The sequence below is a fragment of the Oryctolagus cuniculus genome, chromosome 1 (genome assembly GCF_051225735.1).
Source record: "Oryctolagus cuniculus isolate XC-2025 breed Fujian yellow rabbit chromosome 1, ASM5122573v1, whole genome shotgun sequence".
Taxonomy (NCBI): domain Eukaryota; kingdom Metazoa; phylum Chordata; class Mammalia; order Lagomorpha; family Leporidae; genus Oryctolagus; species Oryctolagus cuniculus.
Window position 1 is genome coordinate 31,560,563 of NC_142867.1, and position 20,585 is coordinate 31,581,147.

General features: G+C 45.2%; 1 protein-coding gene across 5 annotated transcripts in view; it reads right to left on the bottom strand.

Annotated features, from left to right (window-relative positions):
* Positions 1-20,585, bottom strand: part of CAT (catalase) — a 40,488-nt gene that overhangs the window by 4,327 nt on the left and 15,576 nt on the right. For all 5 annotated transcript variants that reach the window (XM_089327452.1, XM_002709045.6, XM_089327456.1 and 2 more), the window contains 6 exons: positions 20,239-20,343; positions 19,141-19,266; positions 16,467-16,658; positions 15,858-16,010; positions 10,212-10,350; positions 5,031-5,161 (listed from right to left, as the gene is read on the bottom strand). In XM_089327452.1, the coding sequence (XP_089183578.1) occupies positions 5,031-5,161; positions 10,212-10,350; positions 15,858-16,010; positions 16,467-16,658; positions 19,141-19,266; positions 20,239-20,343 (846 nt within the window). The remainder of the gene's footprint in view (positions 1-5,030; positions 5,162-10,211; positions 10,351-15,857; positions 16,011-16,466; positions 16,659-19,140; positions 19,267-20,238; positions 20,344-20,585) is intronic.

The following is a 20,585-nucleotide window of genomic DNA, read 5'->3' on the forward strand; positions in this document are numbered from 1 at the left end:
TTTTTAAAAAAGACGTTTGAGCAAGGCTGACCTCTCAGACCAAAGTTTAAAACTCACAACACAACCCAATGAAAGCACTGCACGCTGGGGAGTTCTTCTCTACCTCCAATTCACTAATTCTCTCTTCAGCTAGAACTAACCTACTGTGTAACTATCCATTAAGACACGCTACATGTGGGATTTTTATCTCAAAGACTGTATTTTCTGTTTCTAGAAATTTCTAACTGGTTCTTTTTTTTTTTTCCAAGTCTACCTGTTTAATTTTTTTTTCTCACATCCTATTCTTGTCTTACACAGTATTACTTTCAGTATCTCCTTAAACCTGCATTCATACTTTTGTTAAAGCCCCTTCTGGATGAGCGCGTGAATGACTCCATCTATTCACGCAGTGCGTCAGGGCACTGGATTCCCTCGCGTGTACTGTAAGCTTTCCCCGTGACTCACCTTCTGCAGGCGTTCTCTCTGCAGAAGCACCAAACGTGCCCTAGCTATGAAGGTAGTGATTTTCCCGTCAGCCCTGCAAATACCTACCAGGGTTCACAGATTCGCTTATCATTTAGTTCAGGTAAAAGATGGCTCTGTGTGGGATGAGAATGCCGGGACCTCACTTGAGCACCACAGAGGGGAAGGACTCCCAACTTGCCAGGATTCACCGCCTCCATCCAGAGCCCACCCGCTTCCAAGGGGCCCCTCAGTCTGCTGAGCAGATTCTCCCACAGGCTGCCCTCTCCTGATTCGCGCCATTTTGCCAAGAGCCCAGTTCTAGCTCTCTGCCACACAGGAAGCCTGCAGCCTCAACTCCCAGCCCCCTGGAGGTGGAAAAGCTTCTTGAGGTGCCAATCGGGTCAGGTCATCCCCATGAGGTGCACACCTTCCACGTTCACTCACTGTGGGATTCCTCTTCCATTGCTGGAACTTGGAGAGGAAGCTTTCTTGGTTTTTAAGCTCAGCTACTTTATTTATTTATTTATTTATTTGTTTGTTTATTTATTTTGACAGGCAGAGTGGACAGTGAGAGAAAGAAACAAAGAGAAAGGTCTTCCTTTGCCATTGGTTCACCCTCCAATGGCTGCCGCAGCTGGCACGCTACGGCCGCTGATCCGATGGCAGGAGCCAGGTACTTCTCCTGGTCTCCCATGGGGTGCAGGGCCCAAGTACTTGGGCCATCCTCCACTGCACTCCCTGGCCACAGCAGAGAGCTGGCCTGGAAGAGGGGCAACCGGGACAGAATCCGGCACCCCGACCGGGACTAGAACCCGGTGTGCCGGCGCCGCAAGGCGGAGGATTAGCCTAGTGAGCCGCGGCGCCGGCCCTTAAGCTCAGCTACTTTAAAAAAAATTCGTTCTAGTATGTCTGTGTGTGAGAAGTAGGAGAAAGACCCCATGTGTCACCTCAATCTACCGCCTCCGTGGAATTTGTTCCTGCAGTTCCAGTGCTGTGCTACCACCAGCCTGCTTGTGAAAGCAGACATACATTTTCAGGAATTTTCTAGTTATTAAACTTGGCCACTATAAATATTTCATTATCTAAACTTACAATTACACTTAAAATATATATATGAGTACAAACAAAAGTAATAAATACTTAAAAACACATTCTCTAATTAATACATATTTCCTACATTTTTGAGGTTATTTATGTCCACTCTATTATTATGATGGAAATAATACATAATAGTGATATTGAACAGCATCTCCCAAAGCAACTGGCTCAATGACATTATTTTGGGGGCTTGAAATCAGCCCAGGGAAACATTTCCACCATGCACACTGACAAATACTACTCAGCAAATCAGGGCTTTGGGCTCTAGGAAGCCAGCTGTTAAACTTTGTCAACACACCACTGAAGAAAACCCACATAAAGTACTTGTCCTTCCAGGGAGGTGGGTGTAGGATGTTAAGAAAAAGACATGAACATGCAAGCTTATTCTACCATGTGGCATACATTGACTGTGTTGTAATTAGCATGCAATTAGTAATTTTATCACCTAACCGCAGCTCATTTTCACTGCTATTCCGGTCAAGGACAAGTTGGTAATGTGAAATCAAACTGGAGGAACCTGAGATCCTATTTGCATAGTTTTATGCCTGGCTAACAATCACTGTCCATCTGTAGCTCAGTCACTCACTGCAAGGGCACACGGACTCCACAGGTGCTGCCCTATTTTATGTGGTGTTCTCTTTATTAGCCAGACCAAGGTTCCCAGCTGCTTTAATTAGCTACATCCTTAACCATCCACCCCTCAAAGTAGGATCAAATTCCTTTTAGAGGAAAAGTTACATTTTTACTAGTCAACACAAGGTAAGAGGACTGTTTTCCCCCTTTAATAAGCTTTTAAATGTAAGTGTGGCTTATCTACAGCAGAGGGCACTCGTCCTAAGCGAGAAGTTCAACTCTTCAGTGAACACAGCTGGGTGGCACCGCCTCAGAAATCCCTTCACCACGCCCCGCCCAGCCACTTCCTTCTCCTCTTTCCTCCCCAGAGGCAAATCTTCTGACTTCTAATTTCACAAATGAGTTTTGGCTCGGAAATGGATGTAAAAGGTACCACACAGTGTGTAATCTTTCGTAGGGCCTCTTGCTCAATGTCGGGCCTCTAAGAGTCGTCTCTGCTGTTGGCTTTGGCAGCCGTTGGCTGATTTCCACGGCTTACACGGAGCGCCTCTGCTGCTGTTTACCCGCCCCTTCTGCTGTTAATGAACATCTGGGGACCATGAACAACCCTGTCAATGTCCACTGGTGGTCACAGCCACACGTTTCTGTTGGATATAAAGAGTGGACCCACTAGGTCAAAAGGCATACAGACGTGTCCGGCTTTAGGAGACACTGCCAAACAATTTTCCAAAACAGCTAAACCAAGTCACAGTCATGTGACAGTCTGAGTTGTCCTTCGTCCTCAGGACTCTTAATATGGCCAGTCTTTTTAATTCAAGCTTAGTGTGTTTTTAATTCAATTCTAGTATGTGTGTGATGGTTTTTCTTTGTGGTTTTATTCTGCATAGCCATGATGAGTAAGGAGGTAAACCACCTTTTCAGGTTTTTCAGCCACTTGGGTATCTTCATTTGTGAAGAGCATATTTAAGTCTGTACCTTTTTCTACTCCATTGTCTGTCTTTTTCATAGTACTTTGTAGGAGTTCCTCATATTCTCTGTATGTAAATCATTTGTTACATGAATTGCAAATAGAGTCTTTCACCCTGTGGCTTGACCTTTTTGATCTATTTAGAGATGTCTCATGATGAAGAATAATTCTTTCTTTCCCTTCTTCATGAGCTAATCTTGATAATATCCACTGCCTTACCTTCCAATTTGCAAATCCTCTCTTTGGTTAGGATAATCTGCTTTTAAACCTACCTACTAAATTTTTAATTTCAGTGTACATTTGCTAGTTCAGTGTGTCCAGTCAATTCTTTTTTAATAAAGTTTTCCTATTAAATTCTCCAGTTTGTCATCTATTTTCTTGAACATATTAATTATAGTTATCTTTAAACTTTTTCAGAGTATTTTATTACCTGGATCTCCAGTAAGCTTGTTTCTATTGCCATTTTTGAGGTTTTTTTTTCCTCTTTTTGATATTCATTCATAAGATTTGACTGTTCAGGATGCCTGATAATTTATTACTGAATGCTGGACACTTTCAGTTGAAAAAGTCTAGAGAAATCTGAGGCTCTATTTTCTACCAGAGAAGATTTATGTTTTAGAACAACTACACTTGGGACTCCAATGCTTCAAATCCAAGAGCTTGGTTCAACTATACTTTTTTTTTTTTTAATTTTAACATTATTATTTATTTGAGTGGCAAAGGCATAGAGAGTTTCTTTCCACTGGTGCATTCTCCGAAAAACCACAACAGCTGGGGACTCAACCCAGGTCTCCCACATGTGTGGCAGGAACCCAGCTAGTGGAACCATCAACTCAGCAGTCATTACTGCTGCCTCCCGGTGTCTGCGTGAACAGGAAATAGGAACTGGGAGCAGAGCTGGGACTTGAACCCAGGCTCTTGGATACGAAGTAGGAGTCAATGGTTAAGGATGGAGCTGGCCAGCACTGCGGCTCACTAGGCTAATCCTCCACCTGCGGTGCTGGCACCCCAGGTTCTAGTCCCAGTTGGGGCGCTGGATTCTGTCCAGGTCACTCCTCTTCCAGACCAGCTCTCTGCTGCAGCCCAGGAAGGCAGTGGAGGATGGCCCAAGTCCTTGGGCCCTGCACCCGCATGGGAGACCAGGAGAAGCACCTGGCTCCTGGCTTCAGCTTGGCGCAGCGCCGGCCATAGCGGCCAATTGGGGGGTAAACCAATGGAAGGAAGACCTTTCTCTCTCTCTCTCTCTCTCTCTCTCTGTCTAACTCTGCCTGTCAAAAAAAAAAAAAAAAAGGAGGGAGCTAAGAAAGTTACCCTGATCTGGGTAACAAATAGAACGGTGGCAACATCTGTGGAGTCCATGTTCTTCTGCAGTGAGTGAACTGTAGGTGGTTGTCAGCCAGGCATACATTTATGCAAGTATGGTCACAGGTTCCTCCAGTTTGACTTCAACCAGGGTTTCATCACCAGGTCAACTGCCCACACCAGAACAACTACACTTTTAACTCTATTCTTCTATTTTATGTGGTGTTACGTTGCATTGGTCACGTTAAGGAAGAAGTCCCACTCACAGGCCCTTCACGGCAACTACCAAGAAAGAGCCCTTGGGGCAGCCATAGGTGACTGGAAAGAGGACGAGCACCTGCCCTGGGCAGTTAGCCACAGGCTGACCAAGGGCCAAGGATGCAGCCCGAAGTGAAAAGATTAGCCAGCTCATTCTGATTCTCTTTGCACGCATCATTTCTTCAATTCCCCTAAGCTCACTGTTTTTCCTCCATGGTCCCCACCTGTGGGATCTACGTCCCCGCACCTTGAACAGAGAGAGGAACACACTCCTTAACTCCATCGAATAAAGAGCCCCATCTACTATGTGAGGTGTCTTCCCTGAACCAACGGCAGACTCTTTAAGGGGGAGAAAATTCTAGACGCTGGCTGACCAGGAGGCCGTTACCTGCGAGACGTTGTCTTCGTTGGTGCTGTTGAAGCGCTGCACGTCTCCGGAGCAGCGGGTGCCGTGCTCCAGGGCGGAAGGCTGCTGGTCGGGGGCGCTGAAGCTGTTGGGGTAGTAATTGGGAGCACCACCTTTAAAGGGAAAGCACACGTTCATTTACTCGTTCATCCGGACTACGAGAAACGGAGCAAGTCTGCAAGCGGTCATGGTGGTAGGATAAATGCACGCGGTGATCAAACGCACGGACACACACCTGGACCCACCGCTTGCCTATCAGCTTTAATTTCCCAAATTTAGCCCCTGCCCCAGGCAGGACTTCCGTCTTCCAAGAACTGGCATGGGCGGTCTCCCTCTGAGTCGAAGTGGGGAGGTCTCCAAGCCCATTTCCCGTCTGTGAAGTGGCCTGGCACTTCCCAGCAGGGGGATCCGTGGATACCGTTGGGTGCAGCCACCATGGAGAGGCCAGAGACACATCTTACCTTGGAGGGTTTCTCTGGGCCCTGGGCTCCGTTCACACCCGGAATCACAGGATTCCGGGGAGCAACCTCAAAGCGCTGCTTCTGTCCCCTCCATTTACAGACACTGAGCTGGGGCTCTGAGGTGCTGCCTGATGGCTACAAGGCCACCAGTGTTTGGGGCAGATGTGGGGTGAGGACCTTGGATTCTCTGTTTCTGCCAGGCCAGCACAGCCTGTATTTCTACTACAGAACTCTAACCATCCTTCACTCTTCCTTAAACGTTTTTAGATTCCCAAGGTACCTCACTTTATGACGCTGATGACTTTAATTCCAGCTTAGCTTTCACGTTCCTCCACAGACAAGTAAAAAGGGCCTTTCTAAAAATGTGATACTTGTGGTATGTGACCTCTAACTTACCTGCACTTCACAGAAAGAAACAGGGGCAAATATACTCAAAACATTTCCTGTGACTTCTGAAATAAACTGTGAGGCCTCTCTCTCTCTCTTTTTTTTTTTTTTAATTTCGGCATAGTAATTTTCCTAACTCTATTCTGCCCAGCTGATAGAAGAAGGCTGGCTTACCTGAGCAGTCACTACCTACCCAAGCATGGCCTAGAAGCATAGTAAGTGGTCTGAGCAAACCAGTCTGGTGTTGGAATTCTACCCAGCTCACTGCCAGAAGAGACTTTTCCACAGTGGGTAATTAAAGAGATGCCCACATGTGTGTGTGCATGAGAAGGGAGGTGACCACACCAATAACTTGAGCCCAGTTATTAGCTCAAGAAACGTGTCTTGAGTCAGCCACGTCGACATGGAAAACAACAGTGTTCGACAACCAGACACCACAGAGCCTTCTGTATTCAGAATCAGCTCTGGGCCAGTGCTGCAGCACCGCAGTGGGTTAAGCCGCCACCTGTGATGGAAGCATCTCCTATAGGAGTGCCAATTCCGGTCCTGACTGCTCCGCTTCCAGCCCAGCTTCCTGCTGATGTGCCTGGAAGGCAGTGGATGACGGCCCAAGCACGTGAGCCCCTGCCAGCCATGTGGGTCATCTGGTTGGAGTTCCAGTCTCCTGGCTTTGATTCTGGCCTAGACCTATCCTGGCCATTTGGGGAGTAAACCAATGAAAGGAAGATATTTCTCTGTCTCGCTGTAACTCAGCCTTTCAAAATCTACATATATAGGGGCCGGCGCTGTGGCTCACTTGGTTAATCCTCCGCCTGCAGCACCAGCATCCCATGTGGGTGCCACGTTCTAGTCCCGGTTACTCCTCTTCCAGTCCAGCTCTCTGCTGTGGCCCAGGAGGGCAGTGGAGGATGGCCCAAGTGCTTGGGCCCCTGCACCCACGTGTGAGACCAGGAGGAAGTGCCTGGCTCCTGGCTTCAGATCGGCGCAGCGCCAGCCGTAGCGGCCATTTGGGGAGTGAACCAACAGAAGGAGGTCCTTTCTCTCTGTCTCTCTCACTATAACTCTACCTGTCAAATAAAAAAAAAATCTACATATGTGTGTGTGTGTGTATGTATTTTAAAGAAGTAGCTCTTTTAAATGTCCCTATTAAAGTAATTTAAAATTCTATAACCAGGGCCAGTGCTGTGGCATAGCAGGTTAACCCACTGCCTGTGATGCTAGGTATCCCATATGGGTACCAGTTCAAGTCCCAGCTGTTCCACTTCTGATCCAGCTGTCTGCTAACGCACCTGGGACAGCAGCAGAGGACATCCCAAGTGCTTGGACCCCTGCACCCATGTGAGAGACCATAAAGAAGCTCCTGGCTCCTGGCTTCCACTTGGCCCAGCCCTAGCTGTTGAGGCTATTTGGGGAATGAACCATTGGATGAAAGACCTCTCTCTCTAACTCTACCTTTCAAATAAATAAAACATATCATAAATAAATAAATACATAAATAAAATGCTATGTCCAAATAAGCTCTGACCTTTACTCAAAGTGGGAGCTGTGTTTGTGGCACTGAATCTGGGGAAGAGTTAAACTCTTTGATGGCACTCAGGAGCACAGCCCAAACACCCTACTCTTCAATGGGCTGAGGGTGTGTCAAGGACATCCTTCATTAGCTTATTCATAAGTGTAACGCTGTCATCATAAACAACAAGCAATTACTTACTAATGAAGCTCAAAATATATAGGCACCATCTAGGACAGACAGTTTTGACAAAGGACTGAGGAATGTTGTTTTGCGGGGGGACAGAATAAAAATGCAAAAGACAAACACAGAAAGTATCAGTTACATTGGGCAACAGCACACCCTTGCACCTCTGAGGCTCAGAGACCAGAAATACTGCAGCCATCTGATACAAGCACTTAATAAGCAAGTAAACATTTAAAAAAAAAAAAGCAAACAAACTTGTTAAACATACATGGAAAAAGATAATGGTAACAACATAATATTAAGTATAGTGAAGATATTCACAGCAAAGATCAGCAAGAAACTAAGCAAAATGGAATAGTAGTACCCTCTGGATATTGGGCCTGTGGGTTTCTCTTCTCTCTTTACCTTCTTCTCCTATATTTTCCAAATTTCCTTTAGGGTACATACATTTTTTTATCACAGAAAAATACACTTTGCTTGAATACAGACTTATTTGGCTATAACAGAAGCCATCAGTAAGGTTCCTGAAGGAATCCATGTTCACAGTCTATTCCTGCAACACATGCATCATAAATAGGAAGACAAAATGAGATCTATATTAAACTATGGGCTATTAAAGGCAAACGCATTCATCAGGTAGTTCGCTTGGTCAACTCAGATGTCCATCAACTGAAGACTGGATAAAGAAGTTATGGTATATATACACTATAGAATACTACACAGCAGTAAAAAAAAAAAAAGAAAGAAAAGAAATGCTGTCATTTGCAACAAAATGGATGTAACTGGAAATCATTATACTTATTGAAATAAGCCAGTCACAAAAGGACAAATAATGTATGGTCTCTCTGATCTGTGGTAACTAATAGAGTGTCTGAAAGGTAATCTATAGGAGTGAAACTGGCACTGTGAGATGTGATGATTTTGAACAGCCCTTGCCTTGACTGTCGAGGAACAATGTTTTTCTTGTTTCTTGTTTGTTTTTGTTCTTTTTTTCTTTTTTCTTCATACTATTCAGTGAACTCTATACTTAGTGTAGGGTTAATCTCATGAGTATAAAATTAACTGAAAATTGATCTCTGTGGAAAATAAGACGGGAAAAGAAGAGGGAGGAGGAAGAAAGGTGGGAGTATGGGTGGGAGGGTGGTGGGGGAGAAGAATCAGCATGTTCCCAAATCTGCATATATTAAATGCATGAAGTTGTATTCCTCAAACAAAATTTTTTTTTAAATGTGGAAAGAAAGACAAAAAAAGAAGTATTCCACTTGGTTAATTGAGTAAGCCATTAGAACTAGATGCTATTTGGAGCCGGCACTGTGGCATAGCGGGTTAAGCTGCTGTCTGCAGTGCTGCCAGTTGGAGTCCCAGCTGCTCCACTTCTGATCTGTCTCCCTGCTAATGTGCCCAGGAAAAGAGGATGGCCCAAGTGCTTAGGCCCCTGCAGCTAAATGGGAGACCCAGAAGATCCTGGCTCCTGGCTCCTGGCTCCTGGCTCCTGGCTCCTGGCTTTGGCCTGGCCCAGCCCTGGCTGTTGCAGCCATTTGGAGAATGGTGGAAGACCTGTCTATTTGTATCTTTCTCTATCTTTCAAATATATAAAAATAAATCCTAAAAAAAAATTAGAAGCTATTTGTACATGGTACCAAATAAAGTACTTTTAAAAATGATAAATCTCAGGGCCAGCACTGTGGCACAGCGGGTAAAGCCGCCGCCTGCAGTGCCAGCATCTCAAATGGGCACAGGTTTGAGCCCCAGGTGCTCCTCTTCCAATCCAGCACTCTGCTATAGCCTGGGAAAGCAGTAGAAGATGGCCCAAGTCCTTGGACCCCTGCATCCTCCAGGAAGACCCCGAGGGGGCTCCTGGCTCCCGGCTTTGGATCAGCACAGTTCCAGCCATTGCGGCCAATTGGGGAGTAAACCATCGGATGGAAGACCTCTCTCTCTCTCTCTCTCTCTCTCTCTCTGCCTCTCCTCTCTCTGTGTAACTCTGACTTTCAAATATATAAAAAAAAATCTTTAAAAAATGATAGATTTGATAAATATCTCTGTCCCTCTTTCTGTAACTCTACCTCTGAAATAAATAAATAAATAAATCTTAAAAACAAAAAAAAAGATGTGTGGAGAATCCCTGAGTTACTCCGTCTCTCCTGCTCCCCTCCCCTAGGGGACTCCATCTTTCCCAAATTCTAGCAGACTCCTCCTCCACGGCCTCAAAAACACTGCCAAGAGAAACCAGCTCGGTTTGTGCATTTCCCAGGTCTGTTTGCTGAGGATTCAAGAGTACTTTCAGGAAAAAAAAAATCTCTATTTTCTAACTCCTAAGTTGGATACTCTATCATAGCTACTATGAAAGATCTTTATTTCCGCCTTTAACTATCAAGTGGACAGCCTGTAAAATCCGAGGTAGGAACTTCCAACAAAGTAGAGAAAAGTGTGGTAAGTCCTCGAGCAGTTTGGAACTTCAAAGCTGGGCAAGAAACCCTTGTTGTGGTGTCACCTGTAGAGCACCCCACAGAGCAGGAGGTCTTGTGGGTGCAGTTTGGAAACTCCTGCTCTGTGTCCCACCCCATCTGCTTCCCAGCCCCTCTGGCCCTGCAGGGAGCCCAGACTCTGTAGGCCTACCCTGATTGTCGGTTATGCACATGGAGCCATCCCGCTGGTAGTTGGCCACTCGAGCCCGGTAGGGACAGTTCACCGGTATCTGAAGATAGTTGGGTCCCAAGCGATGACGGTGAGTATCGGGATAGGAGAAAAGACGGCCCTAGAAGAATCAATGAAACAGACATTGACTGCAGGTAGTAACATAAACTAGGCATGGGCTAAAAGCTTCACTCTGAAATAGAAAGTGCAAACACTCTGTTTCTGGTTATCCCAAAACCCTGCCACTAGAAGGCCAAGTCTCCTCTCCTGTGAAATGAGTTCTTCCTAACTGAGCAGTCCAAACCTTCTACACCACCTGGCTAACCCCAGATTTCCACAGTGGTTCTACATAAGAATGGCTCTCTGTGCCCCAAAATAACAAATAGTGTCCTGTCTTACACTGTTTCCCATTCCCAAAGGAATATTCAATTGTAAAATAAGTTTGCTAGAACCCAACTAATTAGAATCCTGAATTATTTCTACCCTCCCTCTTTTGTAAGTTCAAGGGGGGAAATCAATAATTTTTTTTTTAACAAAAAGCAAAGTTCTACAAAACCAATTACACAGATAAAGTTCTTCAACAAAGCATCTCTCAAACACATTCAAAATGCACTTTGAGCTTAGAGACTTTCTAGATATAAACAAAGTTTCATAAGAAAAAAAGCTGAGTTGCAAAAGGATGGCCCTACAATGCCAAAGGTAATACAAGGTTAAATGATATTAAGTATTAACCAGGACAGGTCCACCAGCATTTTGAAATGTCTTTCAGTTAAGGATGAAAGCAAAAACATTATGCTTAACTCTTCATTAGTCTTTTTTTTTTTTTGTTTTTTTAAGATGTGTTTTATCAGAGCTAGTGCTGTGGCATAGTGGGCTAAGCTTCTGCCTGTGGCTCCAGCATCCCATGTGAGCGCCGGTTCGTATCCGACTGCTCCTCTTCCTATCCAGCTCTCTGCTATGGCCTGAGAAGGCAGCAGAAGATGGCCCAAGTGCTTGGTACTCCTCCACCCATGTGGGAGGCCCAGAAGAAGCTCCTGGCTCCTGGCTTCAAATGAGCCCAGCTCTGGCTGTTGCATCCATTTTGGGAGTCAACCAGTGGATGAAGGACCTCCGTCTCTCCCTCTCTCTGTAACTGTACCTCTCAAATAAATAAATAAAATCTTCTAAACAATTTTTTTTATTTATTCGAAAGGCAAAATTAAAAAGAAGAGAGAGGGAGATGCAGAGAGAAAGAGACAGAGACATCTTCCATCCGCTGGTTCACTCCCCAAATGACCACAACAACCCGGGGCTGAGTCAGGCCGAAACTAGAATCCAGGAGCTTCTCCCAGGTCTCCACATGGGTGAAGGGGCCCAAGAACTTGAGTCATCCTCCTGTGCTTTCCCAGGCACATTAGCAGGGAGCTGGATTGGAAGTGGAGCAGCCAGGACCTGAATCAGCGCCCATCTGGAATCCTGGCATTGCAGGTGGTGGCTTAACCCATTATGCCACAACATCAGCTGATACATTAATCTTAACTATCCAATTATTTAAGTAGTCTCATTATTGAAAGTTCTACTCTATGGCCAACTTTCCTTTCGCTGACTTTATCATTGGCTTTGACTTTCAATAAGTACTTTAATATCTCTAATTTTACAAGGCAAAATAAGAACAAAGTTCAAAGGTACAACTTAAGCCATTATTTTATTCCCAAGCACTTAGACCAACATGCTTAATCTAGTCCTGCTGTTCTATCAATAATTTGCTCATGGCTGAATGACTCCACCCCCCCAATCATTTCCAGCAGTCAAAGGTCATATTTAGATGATTGGTCACGTAGCCATGACTAACACTCACCTATAACTTGGAAGCTCATTGCTCTCTTTGACTCAAAAAGCTGTGCTCTATCAACAGGACAGAAGATAGAATCAGGCAGCTCCTGGATGCCGTCTCTACCACACAATTCTGGTTTTGTGTCACCTTATATTTATCAGGCAACCCTACTCCATCTATGGGTGGAGACCCACAAAGGTTGGGAAATGGGCTCAGTGAGGCCACACCTGGACATCAGCTTGAACGGAGCCCTTACTCAAGACTTTGTGCACCCTGGGTGGGAAGGCAGAACCATCCTCTCCATTGAAATCATCAACCCAACTTCTTCTCCAGCTCGTGGCAAACCACAGAGTGCGGGAGGAAAGAAAGGCTGTGCCCACAGCATCAGGGGCTCAGCAGATAGCGTCTCCGTGATGTGCACTATCCTACTTTGACTATTTCACAGTGGTCTGATTTACCACTTTGGATTAAGCTGTAAAATTCATTAACTTGCTGAAAGGGAACTGAAAACACAGCCCATTAATAATATCAACTGCTACCACCAAGCGAAGGTGTTTATCAGCTCTTACTAGGAATAATGGCCGGTGCCACGGCTCAATAGGCTAATCCTCCGCTTTGCAGCGCCAGCACACCAGGTTCTAGTCCCAGTCGGGGCGCCAGATTCTGTCCCGGTTGCCCCTCTTCCAGGCCAGCCCTCTGCTGTGGCCCGGGAGTTCAGTGGAGGATGGCCCAAGTGCTTGGGCCCTGCACCCCATGGGAGACCAGGAGAGGCACCTGGCTCCTGGCTTCAGATCAGCGCGATATGCCAGCTGTGGCAGCCATTGGAGGGTGAACCAACGGCAAAAGGAAGACCTTTCTCCCTGTCTCTCTCTCACTGTCCACTCTGCCTGTCAAAAAAAAAAAAAAAAAAAAAAAAGAAGAAAAAGGAATAATTTAAAAGTCCTCCTAATTGGCTCTCCACTTACAATACCTCCAACAGGACATGTGACATGGTCTGCCACAGGACTCCTCCAAAGGCCACACTCCAGGGTGCTATTTACCTACTCGGAAACCCTGGAACAGCTCCTCAGTGGTCACCAGATGGCTGACTACAGCAGTCCTTCTCTAACTGTATGCCCCCCAAAATATTCCATTGTATTAGAATTCACAGCTAGATGACCTAAGAAGCTATAGGAAAAGCTAGGCTTGGGACAACAATGTGAAGAAACTAGCAGAAGTGCTTTCAAACACTTTGTTAAAAACTCACTAAAGGAGTTTTTAACAAAGTGTTAAACTCACTAAAGGAGGCATACTCAATTTAAAATATACTTGTGGGTATTTGCCAGGACTGAACTCAATCAACACGAGCAGAAATTACATGACTAATTTCCACTTATCCTTTTCCAAGGCTCTCTTCTCCACGGTTTTAATAAATACCCTATACATTCGCTTTCTTCTGTTGTAGGAATATGCATCCCCCGGGCCTAGTTCTCTGCTGGAAACTTGAGTGCTCTGACCGTGCAACTCAGTGCTGCTGACCGCCTCCAGGTCTCACTGAGGTCCCGGAGACCCACGTGGCTGGGATATTCTTGTGAAAAGACTTAGGGTGAGCGTGTTCCCTCGACTCTAGGATCACTCAGACTTGGCTCCGCCCATGCCACTTTCACGCCATGGTGCATCCCACCAGCCTCTCCCTCACACGGCTCAGCCTCCTTCCAGTCACAGAGCTGCGGAGGTTCAGAAGGCCACGTGGTCTTGGCTGCTGCTGCTCCCCACTTCCAGGGCTTATCCTCTGTAATCTGCTTAGCTTCTTCTTTCTACTCCCAACCCCCAGTTATTCAGTTATTTGCCACCAAAAGGAGTGATTCTACTTGATTTCCACGATTCTCCAAATGCAAGAAAACTTATTTTCCTGAAAGGGACAGCAGCACTAACTTTACATGGCCCAAGCCTTTAAGGCCCTCTCTGACATATACTCAGATGGACCTGTTCACACTCATTTCTCTCTCACTTAGGAAAGGGTGACTATTTACATAGCCAACGTGGCCCACCTTTGTGGCTGCACGCACGAGCCATTTCACCTTTGAAAATCAAAATTCTGTCCACTCTTCAAAACCCATCTCGAATGCTATCACGTCCCTAAAACTCTATCTTTGACCTCCTAAAGAACAAAGTTCCACCTTCTGATTCACCATGGGACTTCACACTACAGGGATCTTGTGTTTTTAGTATCTGTTATAGTATCCAGGATAGGTTGCCACTTAAAATAAAAAAGACACTCAATTTGTATTAGTTACACTGAACTAAAAACTAAAGAAAAATTCACTTTCTATAAAAGTCTTGGATGTTCCCAATGTCGTAGTGAAAAAGTTATTATGAACAGAAAGGCACTGGTATCTTAGCTAATCTTCCGCGGGGAATGAGGCCTGACTTGGAATCAGAGCCTTACATAAGAAGCGAACTTTAGCCCATGCGTTCTGATCTTGGGTATAATCTTTAACCTTTGCTGCCTGGTCATGGTTCAAAAAAAAGAAAGATTGGGCCGGCGCCCCGGCTCAGTAGGATAATCCTCCACTTTGCGGCGCCGGCACACCGGGTTCTAGTCCCGGTCAGGGTGCCGGATTCTGTCCCAGTTGCCCCTCTTCCAGGCCAGCTCTCTGCTGTGGCCAGGGAGTGCAGTGGAGGATGGCCCAAGTGCTTGGGCCCTGCACCCCATGGGAGACCAGGATAAGCACCTGGCTCCTGCCTTCGGATAGGCGCAGAGCCGTGGCGGCCATTGGAGGGTGAACCAACGGCAAAGGAAGACCTTTCTCTCTGTCTCTCTCTCTCACTGTCCACTCTGCCTGTCCAAAAAAAAAAAAAAAAAAAAAAAAAAAGACAGATTACACAGCAATCACTAAGTCAATTATTTCCCTACTGGTTTCTAGTCCAAAGCAGAATATTCACTCTTTGAACTCTTGGAAGAGCACGTTGGAAAGTGACATAAAACATACTGACCTCCTACCAACGTTAGCTGGACTAATGATTAAATTAATCCACAGCCTTGAATCACTGTCACCATAAATTTAGTTCATAAAAATCATTCTCAGGGCCAACTTCATGCTGCAGCAGGTTAAGCTGCCACCTGGGATGCTGGCATCCCACATAGGAGTGGTGGTTCAAGTCCTGCTGACTCCACCTCTGATCCAGATCCCTGCTAACGCGCCTGGGGAAGCAGCAGAGCACAGCCCAAGTGCTTGAGCCCCTGACACCCACATGGGAGGCCTGGGTGGAGTTCCAGGCTCCTGGCGTTGGCTATTATAGCCATTTGAGGAATGAACCAGCAGATGGAGAGATGGAGGATCTCTCTCTCTCTCTCTTTCTACCTTTCAAATAAATAAACCTTTTTTAAAAAATCATTCCCAGATGTCTTTTTCAAAATGAAAAAATTCATGCATCACCATAGAATAGGAAATAAATAACGTTAGGGTGACCAAAGTGTTAGACTCCATTAACTATATTCTCTCCCATCATTTACAAGCTGAAGGAACAGGACCTTACAATACCCAAGCATTTCTATTCTATCTTTTTTTTTTTTCAAGTAAGAGACTGACTGTTGATGTCTTCACATAGGATCTAGGGGCTTTACTATGGAACTCGGTTTCTAACTAGTTAAGGTTAAGGATATTTCACCCCAGTGAGTCCCAGAAGGAACTAAGTACCCAGATTGACGTGATGTTCACGTTCATTCCTCCTATAAAGATCACACCAAATTGTGAGGGGTGTGTGTGTGTGTGTGTATGTGTGTGCACGCACAGGGACACCTGCATCAGGACGTCGCAGTCCACCAGGCTTACCTGAAGCATTTTGTCAGGGCTGGGCTCAATGCCGGGTGGCATGTTGCTTGGGTCAAAGGCCAACTGTTCAATCTCAGCAAAATAATTAACTGGATTCCGATTCAGGACCAATTTGCCAACTGGGATAAGAGGATAGTCCTTGTGCGGCCAAATCTGAAAATAATGTCATAGTCACAATTACCAATCAACTGAAGGAAATTAAAGCTGCCCATAAAAATGCCAGATTTCAAATACAATCAAGCCAGGCGAAACGATAATGTGCTTTTACTCAGTAGAGCATGATAAGAACTTAAGGTCGAGCATTAGCTAAATCTCGCACACTAGTAAATGGCAAATATTGACTCTTTTTCAGGGCGAAAGCATATCAGCTTTGAAAAAAAGTTTGTTCCCTGCTAATAACAATAAATGAGACCACATATGTGAACTTGGGGAATTCTACCAAACAGAAGCATGAAGTGACATGCTGGCAGGCACTCATTCACAGGCTAGGAAGCTCCAAGTGGGACCACCATTCATAGGTCACTTCCCCAACCATTCTGAATGCTACACAGAAAATTAAAAAAAAAAAAAAAAAAAAAAAAAAAACCCACAGGTTAAAGGGCAACTTACCTTGGTGAGATCAAATGGATTAAATGGAAAAGTTTCCGCCTGATCAAATGTCATGACCTGGATGTAGAACGTCCAAGAGGGGTAGTTGCCGGTGGCAATGGCATTGAAAAGATCCCGGATGCCGTAGTCAGGATCTTCCTGAGAAATTCTTGCTGCATCCGCAACAGGAAGGTTTTTGATGCCCTGGTCAGTCTAAAAAATGCAAGGAACTCCGATGGAAACTTACTGGCAAAATTGCCAATCAATCAACAATTCACAAAGGATTATGAGTAACAGGACCCAGAGACTGAACTCCCTTCCAACACGGCTTCCTATTCTTCACAGCTGACACTAATGAATCTGATAAGGCATTCTACTTGATTATTCTGATTATCCAAAGTGTCATCTACACACTTCATACTTAAAATTAGTCATAGCTTTTCCTTTGTGTATTTTTATATTTAAGTTTTTATGTTCATCTTTTGGAATAAAAAAAATCAAAGCATATTTTACCAATAAGCAAAAGAATAAAAAGTTAAAGTATTTCCTTTTTTAAAAAACACAAAGGAAATGTTTTATTCCTATTTACAGCAGCTCAAATCAATTACTGAGGCTGACCACAACTGGTATTCCTCCACTCCTACTCTCTTCCTTTTTTCTCTTAAGAAATCAAAGAGTCATTGCTCATAGAGCTGAAAAGAACTTCAGTACAGTCAGTCTGAACCAGTTCTCTGAGTGGGCAACATTAGCATTCTGACTTTCCAATTACACCATTAACACCCAAAAAAGTTATGTCAGGTTCACAAATGCTCTTAATTATCATACCAGAGTGCTCTTCAAGGGACTGACCATGAATTACATATTCAGGACTGACCATGAATTATATATTCAGAAAAGGCTCCAGCCAGCCAAGTGTCATGGAAAGATCTCCTTAGCCAAAAAACAGCCCAGGTGGGCTGACCTACTTCTCTCACAGAAATTCCAGCTCTTCCTGGTCAGTGGCAAGGTTGGAGCTCTTAATTTTGGGCCGGAAGTGATGCCACCTTCAGGATTGAAGAATGAAGCTCACCATCTGTAGATCACCCAAAGAGCTAATTCATTAAAGTGTGCAGTAACAGTATGATACCTTTATGACCTCACTGGATCCTTTGGGTTTAGAAATGAATAACTTAAGGCTGGAATAATCCAGAGTGCTGAAACACTCTGGCAACCTCAGCACCAGCTGCTGAACAGACCCTAAAGCAATCTAATCTTTCCAGGGCCCTGGGCAGCTGGTAGTGCTCTCCCAACTTCCCCATGCAAAGAACTGACTGGAGCTCAGGGAGCTTTTACTAAATGCCCATGGGGCGCAGTTATCTAGAAGAGCAAAGATTTGAGTTCAGGCTGACCTAATCTCAAAGCTACCAACCAGGGGGGCTGTCCCAGATACCATGATCTTGTCTTGTTCCAAGTGATACCACACTGCTCCTTTCGGCAATGACAAGTTGATGAGTCAATGGTTTCTGAAAATTGTTCCTGGTTGCAGATTATAGACCCAAGTCATAACAGTTCTTCTATCTGATATATGCACATAAGCTATTTCAATGAAGAAGACTGAAGAAACCAGGCTTTGGGATGTCATTAACAGGGGACTGGACTTGTTAGGGGCCCAGTTCCTGCTCTTGATTTTAGCAGCAGTATTTGGAAACCAGTTCTCCGGCTTTGTTTCTCACTAACCCCCTGGGGTTGTCTGGGACTATCACTAACCCTGTGGAATCTGCTGCTGTGACTGTCACAAATATCATGATCACACCAAGAGAGGGCCCTTTGACAACACTTCAGCAGATTCAACGATTCTGAAATGCTTCCCCAAAAGTAAACAATTTAATCTGACTATGTGAAAGCAAATGCCACCGTGTGACATGTGCCCTGAGATCTGTGATCAATACACTGATTTGCTTTACTGATAATACAGCCTCAGTAAATGTTGGATAGATGGATGGATGACTTTTCAAGTCAAAAAGGATCTTTTTGGAAAGATACAGCTGACGTTGGACATGACGGTGAGATTGGTGCAAGCCCCAAGGATGTCTCCTTCCCCATCTGCACCTTGGAAAATACCAACACGCTGGGAGAGCCAAGCACCTGAACATTTCTGCCTGCTGGGACTCGACTCCAAACTCCCACCAACAACTGCAGAAAACCTAGGCTAAACATGGGTGAAATTTCACTCTGCCTAGCCTTAGGGCTTCGGTTACCTTCTTATCTTTGGGCCCAAACCAAAAAATGAGTCCTTCCCTTTGCAGGGAAAAAAGAATTTCAATGTGCCTCTCTCAGGAACAGAAGCATTAACCAGAGAACCAGCCCAGAAGGGGTATTTTTCCTAGACATCTGTGGCCGAGCTCACAGGGGCCAGAGAGGGAAGAAAGTTGAACCTGTTGACAGGAGCCCCGGGCTCAGACCTCTGGTCCCGTGTGAGAACAGACTGGAGACTACAAACAGTTCCTTTAATTAGGCAGCAGGAATACATCCATGTGGGTAGAGGTCAACAAATCACTCAGGTGTTAATCAAGCAGATCCATCATGCTTCCCACCCTTGGTGGTGGAAGGAAAGGAAATAGTGGAGAAGCTTCCATCTTCCCTCAATTCTTCAGGAGAAATGGAGAGAGGTGGGTGGAAGGAGCCTTGTGCCCACCGCCGCAAAGGCAACACCTACCTTGTAGTGGAATTTACAATAAACTGCCTCTCCACTGGCATTGACCAACTTGAAAGTATGCGACCCATATCCGTTCATATGCCGATGGCCGTCTGGAATCCCTCGGTCACTGAACAAGAAAGAAACCTGTGGAACAAAAGTATAAAGCCAAAAATCACTCTGTTTAAATTAAAACACTTGGGGCCAGCGCTGTGGCGTAGTGGGTAAAGCCACCACCTGCAGTGCCAGCATCCCATATGGGCGCCAGTTTGAGTCCCGATGCTCCACTTCCGATCCAGCTCTCTGCTATGGCCTGGGAAAGCAGTAGAAGACGGCCCAAGTCCTTGGGCCCCTGCACCCGCGTGGGAGACCTGAAGAAAGCTCCCAGCTCCTGGCTTCAGATCGGCACAGCTCTGGGCATTGCGGCCAGTTGGGGAGTGAACCAGTGGATGGAAGGCCTCTCTCTCTGTGTAACTCTGACTTTCAAATAAATAAATCTTTTTTAAAAAATAGAAAAAATATTGTTAATGTTTATTTTTAATTTATTTTCATAATGGTTGAAAAGCAGAGCAACAGGAAAAAACGGAAAGAGTAAGAGAGGGATCTCCCAGGCAGTGGCTCCCTCCCCAAATGCCCACAACAGCCAGCACTAGGCCAGGTCAAAGCCAGGAGCCCGGAATTCTACCCTGGTCTCCCATGTGAGTAGCACAAATCCAAGTTCTTGAGTCATCATCCATTGCCTTCCCAGGATCATTCACAGGAAGACGGAATAGAAGCCGAATGCCCAGGGCTCAACCCTGTACTCCAATACGAGATGTGACATCAGGAGTGGCAGCTAAACCACAACACCTACCCTCGTGCTAGAGGCTTTAATCCTTACTACTGTGAAAAAAAAAAAAAAGCAATCCATCAATAATGTCATCAGCTACCTGGCATCATCGTTTAAGGCCTATGCATGGGGGAATAGTCACGAGATTGGTCATTATGAGGAAACTTACCAAGGACAAAGTCAGAAGGGAAGTCCAGTGAAATAACCCAAGCTGGAGAAATACAGCATGAGGCGCAATCAACAGTCCAACCCCAGGTGATGAAACACAGAAAAAAAAATGTATCCCCCACCTGATGCAGCGACTCCGGACGCAGGCTCCAAAAGTCCCAGACCATATCCGGGTCCTTTAGGTGTGTCTGAGGATTCCTCTTCTGGCTATGGATAAAGGATGGAAACTGAACAGAAAGGGAAAGACACGATGCAGAAATTAAGTACCAGAATTAGGATGTCTTCCATGTTGACCACTGTAGCTAGGTATATGGATCATAAACTACAATCCTAGAATGTCAAACTACTAAACCCTAAAATGAAATGTACCCAACCTACGCAACCAGTACCTAAGATACCCTAAAGTATCTCAAATACACTCAAAGATATAGTATCTCTTTAAAGGAAAATAGTACACACACCACCCACC